General features: G+C 54.3%; 1 protein-coding gene across 1 annotated transcript in view; it reads right to left on the bottom strand.

The window, feature by feature from the left end:
- Positions 1-414: 414 nt before the first annotated feature.
- The window catches only part of IQGAP3 (IQ motif containing GTPase activating protein 3), a 54,628-nt gene continuing 45,936 nt past the window's right edge, over positions 415-9,106 (bottom strand). The window contains exons 28-38 of the mRNA XM_066362175.1: positions 8,170-8,254; positions 7,518-7,750; positions 7,021-7,153; positions 6,813-6,915; positions 6,078-6,204; positions 4,975-5,062; positions 3,922-4,134; positions 3,312-3,478; positions 2,746-2,847; positions 2,189-2,297; positions 415-1,543 (exon numbers count right to left, since the gene is read on the bottom strand). Coding sequence (XP_066218272.1) covers positions 1,430-1,543; positions 2,189-2,297; positions 2,746-2,847; positions 3,312-3,478; positions 3,922-4,134; positions 4,975-5,062; positions 6,078-6,204; positions 6,813-6,915; positions 7,021-7,153; positions 7,518-7,750; positions 8,170-8,254 — 1,474 coding nt within the window. The 3' untranslated portion in view covers positions 415-1,429. The remainder of the gene's footprint in view (positions 1,544-2,188; positions 2,298-2,745; positions 2,848-3,311; positions 3,479-3,921; positions 4,135-4,974; positions 5,063-6,077; positions 6,205-6,812; positions 6,916-7,020; positions 7,154-7,517; positions 7,751-8,169; positions 8,255-9,106) is intronic.

Raw genomic sequence — 9,106 nt, 5'->3', positions numbered from 1 at the left:
TTAACCTAAGGTCACTTTGTTTTGTTTTGTTTTTTTGGTATTTTTCTGAAGTTGGAAATGGGGAGGCAGTCAGACAGACTCCCACATGCGCCTGGCCGGGATCCACCCGGCATGCCCACCAGGGGGCGATGCTCTGTCCCTCTGGGGTGTCGCTCTGTTGCAACCAGAGCCACTCTAGCGCCTGAGGCAGAGGCCATGGAGCCGTCCTCAGCGCCTGGGCAAACTTTGCTCCAATGGAGCCTTGGCTGTGGGAGGGGAAGAGAGAGACAGAGAGGAAGGAGAGGGGGAGGGGTGGAGAAGCAGATGGGAGCTTCTTCTGTGTGCCCTGGACAGGAATCGAACCCGGGACTCCTGCATGCCAGGCCGACGCTCTACCACTGAGCCAACCGGCCAGGGCCTTGTTTTTTTTTTTTAGGTTTTCTAAAAAATATTTATTTATTTATTCTTAAGATTTTATTTATTCATTTTAGAGAGGAGAGAGAGGGAAGGGGGAGAGGAGCAGGAAGCATCAACTCCCATATGTGCCTTGACCAGGTAAGCCCAGGGTTTCGAACCCGCGACCTCAGTGTTCCAGGTCGATGCTTTATCCACCAGTCAGGCCCTGGGTCTTTTTTTAAATTAAATTTATTGGGGTGACCTAAATACAGGGTATAAAAGATTGGCATATTAGTTTGAATAAGAGAAACGAGAGCTCTTTTTCTGAGCTCAAAAGATGAATTAAAATCATGATCCGAAGTATAAGGCTGGAAGAGAGAATAAATACCCTAGTGATCCACATATAAAATAGACCATAAACAAAGGAATGGGATTTGAGGTTAATGGAGGGTCAGCTTGCCTATGCCACCGTGGAGGATAACAGTGCTACAACTCCACACAGGCATCAGCAAGCACTTCTGCCCCTCCTGGGTGTGAGAGGCAGGGGCTGGAGGGTGTGAGGCATTATTCCAGCAGAGTGCCTGCGCTGCAGCAGGGCAGGAACACCCACTGCTATAGAAGTGGGTGTAGGCACGGCGGCCTGGGCCTGGCCTTGGGGTCAGCAGAGAAGGTGGAGGGAAATAAGGCTGCAGGTGCAGTGCATGTAATATTGCGGTGACCATGGAAGGCAGCAGCAGACACAAGTGCAATTGCCTTCACAGGCCAAAGGGCAGGGTTTCACCTCACCTAGGTTCGTGCCCTACCATGTAGCTGGAAAACCACGGGGTTCTGAGACTTAAAAGTCACACAGCCAGACTCTGGGGCAAGGCTGACTTTAGCCAATTAGAGATGCTGCCAGTGGCCAGGTAGATCAACTCCTCCTAGCTAGGGAAGAAGTAAGACTCCTTGAGCCTTGCACAGTTCCGAGCTCTGGGTGTTTGCAGGGAAGTGGAGTAGCGAGTGTTAAGAAAAGCATTCAGTGAGATAAAGGCTGGGCTAGCACCCACTGCTTCTGTCACTTCCGCAAGAATTTCTTGTTGAGGAGGAAGATGAGAAGGTTGACGTTGACCTTGGCCTTGTTGAAGAGCTTCATGACAGCAACACCCTCATACTGGAGCTGCAGGAGGTCCTAGAGAAAAGCAGGGAGGAGAGTTTAAAGGTTCTTCATCGTGGCCCAGCCAGTCTATAAAACGTCTTGGAGCCTTACACTGTCATCCAGGGGCAATGGCCACTGCAGTGGGGCACTGCAACCCTACTTTACAGGTGAGGAAAACAAGGCCAAAGGAGGGGTGCAAAGACTTGACCAAATGCCAGTTCAAGTGGAGCCAGGGCCGGAAACCAGTTTTCTCATTCAAAAGGCAAAACAGCAAAGCAAGATGATTTGGATTTAAAATCACTGTTTTCCCAAATGGCCTCTGTTTAGGCTGGCTTCTTAATCTTTTAGCCTCAGAGCCTGTAAAACAGGCATAAAGCTTCAGAGCTACAGAGAGGATTGAATGAGATAATGTGTCAAGTCTCTGACTTGCATCAGAGCTTCAAGTGTTAATCCTACTTCTGACATTGCCAGCCCACACCATTGCCCTGATGCTTGGCAGTGGGTCTGTCTGAGCAGAGACAGAGGGGCTTGGGCTACACAGACCCTCACGCTTTTCTTCAGGGACAGATGATACTGATGGGGGAACAGAGCTGATGTCCTCTGAGGTTGGCCAACTATCATCAGGCTGCACCTAAAGCCTGGCAGGTGTCTTGAGGGCTCATGAGAGTGTCCCCTCACCTGATAGTGAAGCTGAAATCGCTCCATGTCCACACCCAGGAACTTGGAGTTTACTTCAAACTTGCCCGCCTCGTCTCCAGGAGTGATGTTAAAGATCACATTTCTGAAGCTATCAGAAACAGGATTCAAAATGGGGCCCATTGCTTCCTTACAGGGTAATAGTCCCACCCTTCTATCCTCTGCTCGGCATCCTGGGTAGTGCCGTGTCACTCAGAGCCCAGACCTCCCCTCTGTCATTCCCAGGTCTCAGCTTTCTCTGTCTTCTCCCAATTCTACTTCTGTTCACCACCCCGCATCTCCTACCTGCCCAACCCCACGCAGATATTCTCTCCTCTGGGAATCTTTCCCAGCCTCCTCTGCCTTGGGGTGTCGGAACTGCGCCAGACTATGCCCACTGTTCTTAATTTTCTGTCTAAAGATGTCCTGTCCTCCCATTATTATCCTTCAAGACAGAGACCATGTTTCTTCTCCCCTCCTCCTAGGTGCCCAGCCCCAAGCTCCACCCCCAGGTAATGGGATGGGAAGGGCCCGACATTCTGCTCTCTAAAGAAACATACTGAGAGGTAGGAAGATCTTCAATTTCCACCAAGACACCCTTCTCCAGGAGCTGGGCAGCAGTGTAATGAAGAGATAACCGCTTCTTCCCTTTCCCAGAAATCCTGATTAAAGAAAGGTCCCAGAGAATTCATCCAATAAACTCTTTAACACAAGGACAGTGTACTTTCCGTGGCTGGTAGACTCTGAGGGAGACTCTCACTGTGGGAGACAGAGCTCAGGAGGGGCTGCACCCGAGCCCAGTGAGACAGAGCTCAGGAGGGCTGCACCCGAGCCCAGTGAGACAGAGCTCAGGAGGGCTGCACCCGAGCCCAGTGAGACAGGGCTCAGGAGGGCTGCACCCGAGCCCAGTGAGACAGAGCTTAGGAGGGGCTGCACCCGAGCCCAGTGAGACAGAGCTCAGGAGGGCTGCACCCGAGCCCAAGACTTTGCAAGGGAGATTCAAAGACCTGGGTTAAGAAGGGGCCATACTGTGCTAGCGTACGATGCCCCTTTCCCAGCTGGCGGAATGGGGCAAAGGTTGCCACGGACAGGGTGAGAAGGCACACGTGAAGAAGGCAGCACCTACTTGGAGCTGGGGGCCAGGTGGTCCAGGCAGGCCTGGATGTACTGGCTGTAGTAGTCGCCCTGCTCCTCACAGAAGGTGGTCTTAGTCCTCAGGCCTTGGAGTGTGGTCCGGAGCTTCACCAGCTCGGCCTTCCGCCGCTGCCGGTGCCTGCGCTGGTTACGGATGTCCTGGGGTTGGAGGACAACCAAGAGAGGGGGAGTTGGGCCGTCCTGAGAGCCTCAGGGCCTGACTCAGCCCAAGAACAGCTCACTGTGAGCACCTCGCAGGGAGAGCGAGAAGAGGAAGATTTCCAGACTGCTTTTCCTAGGAGGAGGACAATCTCAAGGATGCCATCTCAGACCTTCAATTTATGACCTTCCTCACTGAGGAGTAAGTGTTTCCAGGCTCTTCGATTTTTAGTAAAAAAGTTTCCAGAATACTTCCCTAATTTTAAAATCTTTCTTTCAAAAAGGATCCTCTGGAGGTTTTGTGGCCTTCCCCGGGCTGGTGACAATCTGGGGTGGGGACTTACCAGGGAGGCCTGTTCTTGAGGTGCCAATACTACGTACACACAGTGCATGCACACACGCGCACACATACAAGTACACCGGTCCCGGGCCCAGGTCATTACCTTGGCCAGTTCATCCACCAGCCCTTGGTAATCGTCGCTGGCACTGACCAAGCCCAGGCTCTCCAGCCGGCGCAGGTTCTGCATAACACGTCTCTGCTTCTCTGCCAGCGGCAGGAGGGAGTCGGCCACCAGTGAGCGGTGTCGTCCAAGCAGCTCTAAGTTCTGGGCCTCACAGGCCTGGCGTTGGCACATTAGCCGCCTGTGAGCTGCTTCCTGGGGGGTGGGGGACCGGGGAGGGGGGAGGGGTGGGCACAGATGCTGGCTTAATGGGTCTACCAGGCCCCACCATTCTGCCTCCAAGCCAGGGCAGGCCCCAGAGGCAGCAGCAATGAAGGTAATCCTGGGCACTCTGGGGCATCATCAGGAGAATGCCCCCAGAGCCCAACCTCTGGGTGAAAGAGACAGGGGTGGCTTGTGAAGAGCATCAAGGTGTAACATCATGGACACAGAAGGGCCTCACGGACTGCCAAGGGGAGCAGAGGTACAAGGGAGTCCCAAACAGAAGTACAGCATAAAGGACTCCGGACAGACATCGGTGGCTGTGACTTCCGAACACTGGGACTCTGTGATGGCTCCAGAGTATTTGGGGGCATTTCCCTCCTGTCCTGTGTTGGAATGCCCCTTTACTGGTCATCCCCACCTTTTCTCTAGGAAGCCCCTGGTTTAATCTTCACTACAGCTGGCCCAATTTGCCCCTGGCTCCCCACCCTCTTACCACTGTCTTCCGCCTCTAGGCCTTCAGGTGCCCACCCTCTCCACTGAGCATCAGCCCCTTGGTGCTCATGTCGGGAGCAGCTGTCCCTGCAGAGCTCGCTCTCGTTTTAGTGGGACTGGGGAGGAAGGTGGGGTCCCAGGACGCTGCAGCTGAGGCTCCCCACAGCTAGGACTGTTCTTCTCAGCCTGTCGGTCTCCGGGGTCGAGGGTAAAGGTCATGGCCCTCGCGAGCTCTCATTACTGGTGCGCAGAGGTGTCTGCTGCGGCAGACTGTGGGGGGGACCCGGGGGAGGGCTCCGCAGTGCTGGTGGGGTGAGGTGGGGATGAGCAAGGTAGTACCTGTGGGCTGGATGCCGAGAGGGACAGCATGTCCTTGAAGGAGTCCCCAGGGTGGAACTGCATGATGTCAGCAAGCAACTGCTTGGTGCTGCAGGAGGAGTGGGTGACGGGGGCAAGGTGAGGGACAGACGCGGGGCTAGCCAGAGAGCTGAGAGCAAGTGGACTCCACCTAGCATCATGGCTGCCAGGGCCATTAGGGAGCTAGGAGGGCGGGGGCAAGTTTGAGGAGAATGCAACCCAGGAGGGGAACCGCTGTGATACGGAGAGAACTACTACAGTCCAAACCTACTGTGCTCTCTTGCACCTGTGTCCTCTGCCTATAGTGCCCTCCCGTGAAATGTCTTCGAGTCCTTTGGTGAAGTTTGCACTTCATCCTCTGAGACCTCTCCCAACCAAGATGTCCCTTCTACTTGGCTCTCACTGCACTAGACAGCCACCTCCCTCTTGGTGGCTCTGACTGCGTGTCCACCTCTAGCCTCACCCTGCTGTGAGGCCTTCAGTGGCAGGACGACACTGGACACCCAGCTCACTTGCTTACTGGGTGAATGAAGGAGGGCTGCCTTGCTGGCAGGGAGATGGTGGTGACTTGATTCCTCTTCTGCCCAGATGACTAGCCTGCCCTCTGCGGGTCCACCCTCACTTTCGCAGAACTGGGAACCAAGCTTTGTGTCCATCTCCTGACCATCACTCAGCAACAAGAGGGAATTAGAACACGAGCTCCACCACCAGCTGGCTGTGGGACGCTGGACCAGTCACTTAACCTCAAGTTTCTTTCCTCAACTATAAAGCAGTTTGTTACTAAGGTTAAATGATAACATATAAAAAACGTATTTAGTGAACAGCACAACAATATACAAACATCTGTTGTTGCCAATATCTTAACAATTCCTTTCATTTCAACTACAACACAGATCAGAAGCTGAGGTTTCCAGGAAGAAAACAGTTGAGATGGCAGCAAGCAGAATGCCAGTTAGGCCTCAGGGAGAACTTTCAAAGGACAGGAGAGCCCAGGCAGAAGGTGGGTGGCCATTTCTGTGTAGGTCGTTTTACTGGTCTGAGGGGGAAGGCGCAGGTCAGCAGCGGCCGAGGCCTCTCTCACTCACCTCAGAAGCAGGCTCCGGGCACTGGTATCATCAGTGCCTGTCGCTCGCCCTTCAAACTTGTTGGTAAGTGTCAGGGACACTTCTAGCTTGCTCAGGTCCGTGCTCCCATCTGCTGCTACACCGTCCCCTGAGGTTGGGTGAGAAATGGGAGATGAACACACACCACGTGCAGAGATAGGGTCACGGCAGATACACTGCTCCATGCACCCCTCTTCCAGGGTGCTTTCCACACTGCCCTGTGGCACCAGTGGAAGGGCTGCTACCCTGAGCTCCCCCTTGCATTGGGGACATGCCTCCCCATCACCCTCAGCCTGGTGCCCAGAGGGCAGTGGGAGCTCGCCTCCCTGATTCTGGAGCTCCTGGCTCACTCCTATCTGTCAGCACCTCCATTCTGCCTGTCCAACCATAACACGTTTGCTGCCATCGCATACTCCTGATATTTCCCCTTGTCAGGGAAACCTTTAGAGACCCAAACAGATCCCTCCGTGTCTATCTCATATGATCTAAATGGGCATTTATATGATGGCCCCGGGTCTCTACTGTCCACTCTCTCCAAATCAGTCTGTGTCCATCTCCTGACCAGAGGTAAAGAAAGTTCTAGTGTGTAACCAGCTTCCTGGCACACATCCCAGACCAAACAAAAACTCTACAGAGAATGTGAGCATGCCCAGCTCACCTGTCAGTCCATCCCTCCCTGCAGGCCCCCCAGCCAGCCCAGCTGGCCCCAGCACGTACTGATGAGGTCAGGGATGCTGGGCAGCTCCCCAAGGTCCTCCAGGAGCTCGTGTAGGGGGTCATGGTGATCAGGAGCGATCCAGTCCTGGTGCTCCAACAACAGCTGCAGGATGAGGGAAAGAATATTCAGGGTCTGAGCCCTCCACCCAATCATGGACTTGCAGAGCCCTGCCCACCTACCCAGCACACCCAGGCTGCAGCCCCTCACCCTGTGTGTGTTGACCAGCTCCCCCACAGTGATGTACACCATGGGTTTAGCCACAGCCACCATGTCCGAGTACTCGTCCATTGCAAAGCGCTCTTCCGGCTCTGGCACCTGGCAGGCCCTGCAGATGAACCTCCTATCTCCACGGGGACAGCATGTGAGAGTGGGGGGCTCAGCACCCCCACACGTTCTGTTCCGACAGCCCTGCCTCTGCCCTCTCTGGTGACAGCTCAAGCCACTCTGACAGTTCAAGTCAACCCTGACTCCAGCCTCAGACCCCACCCCTGTCCTACCTTACCTCCCCCGCAGCGTCCCCTCAACCACTTCCTTCAATACCCCCCTTCTCTCTCCACGGGGGAGTCCTTCCAACAATTTCCCCACTAACTATACTCTTCACCCCCTGCCTTTCTCCTTCCTGGATTCTGGAGAGGGGAAGTGGGACATGAAAGATGAGAAGAGAAAAAGGGGACAGGGAGGAACAGGGTGCCAGGACCCGAGACCTGAACTTGACGTGTGTCTCCTCCAGATAGTCATTCAAGGCTTGCAGGTGCTGGTTCTCCCCTGAGAAGGTCTTGCCAGCTGCAGCATGCTGCAGAAGTTGAGCCACCGCCCCCAGGGTGTGGCGCTGACGGCTGGTCAGGATGCCGCCCGCTGCCATGGCCACAATGTCAAAGGCGTCGGGGGCCACGACAGCTGGATTCAGGAAGCGGTAGTACAAGAGGTTCCCTACCACCTGAGGGCAGAGGAAGCTCTCTGGGTTCCGCATTGACAGCCCCAACCCACCCGCCCGCCCGGCTCACTTGGCTAGAAAGCACCAGCTGGGCCCACCTCATTTTACAGAAGAGAAAACAAGACCTAGAGTAGGCCAGCAACTTGCTCAAAGTCACACAGCAAGATTGAGCAAGAGGTGGGACTAGAACCCAGATCTCCCAACAAGTCTAGCATTGCCCATTCTGTCAGTTCATGCCCCAGTTGCCTTCCCATTGGCCACCTGAAGCCCTGCTCATAAGTCAGGGTTGATTTACAGGGTGCAGAATATTTTCTTTCTTGCGTTTTTATAGTACAGGGTTTTTGTCTTTTTGCCTCAGTCTGGGGTTCACAGGCGCCACTGGGGAAAAGGAAATCCCAGGAAGCTGAGGAGGCAGCACTTGCCTTACAGATTTCATTTTCTGTGGCACTGGGGAACTTCTCTGCCAGAGTCATCTTCAGGAGCTTGGCCATATATCGCATCCCATAGCTGGGGACAAAACAATTGATATAATATGGCCCTGTCCACTTCTACCACAGTTCAGGTCAGGAGTGCCTGCCTGCCTCTCCCTCAGGCTCAGCCACGCCAGAGCTGGCCCTCCACAGCCAGGCTGCTGCTGCTGTCCTCCAAATACCTCTGGACCTTGTCCCGCCCTCCTGCTCTTATGTCAGTCACCCAAGACCAGGGCTCTCACCCTCTGGGTTCTCAGTTTCCCACCTGGCCTGCGTCTCTTCTTTGGACCCTGTAGTCTCCCCTGGGGATACCGCAGACCCCAGCATCCACCCCGCCTTTCCCCATAGAGGCTCCTTTAGCCTGTACGTTAGGCAGGGTTCTGCTGACACTCACAGCCAGCCCCAGGACAGCCTGTGAGGCTGAGGTGGCCAACCTTGTTGGCTATCACAGAGCATCTGAGGGGCCTGGCCTGGATGAGGCAGGGTCCAAGGGCAGCAATGAACTAGAGTAGGAGCTCCAGTCCTGCCTCTCTACCACTAACCAGAGATATCAGCTTAGGCTATTTTCTTCCCCTTTGGAAGTTGGGTTGGTCCCTGATCTGGAATATAGGGATGATTATTCTTTTTTATTTTTTTTTGTGATAAAGACAGAGAGACAGAGAGAGGGACAGATAGGAATAGATAGGGACAGACAGACAGGAAGGGAGAGAGATGAAAAGCATCGATTCTTTGTTGCAGCTCCTTAGTTGTTCATTGACTGCTTTCTCATATGTGCCTTGACTGGGGGGCGCTACAGCACAGTGAGTGACCTCTTGCTCAAGCCAGCAACCTTGGGGCTCAAGCCAACAACCATGGGGTCATGTCTCTGATCCCACACTCAAGCTGGTGA

Source organism: Saccopteryx leptura, chromosome 2 (genome assembly GCF_036850995.1).
Source record: "Saccopteryx leptura isolate mSacLep1 chromosome 2, mSacLep1_pri_phased_curated, whole genome shotgun sequence".
Taxonomy (NCBI): Eukaryota; Metazoa; Chordata; class Mammalia; order Chiroptera; family Emballonuridae; genus Saccopteryx; species Saccopteryx leptura.
Note: the sequence above shows the minus strand (reverse complement) of the source record. Positions and strands in the feature narration are given on the sequence as shown.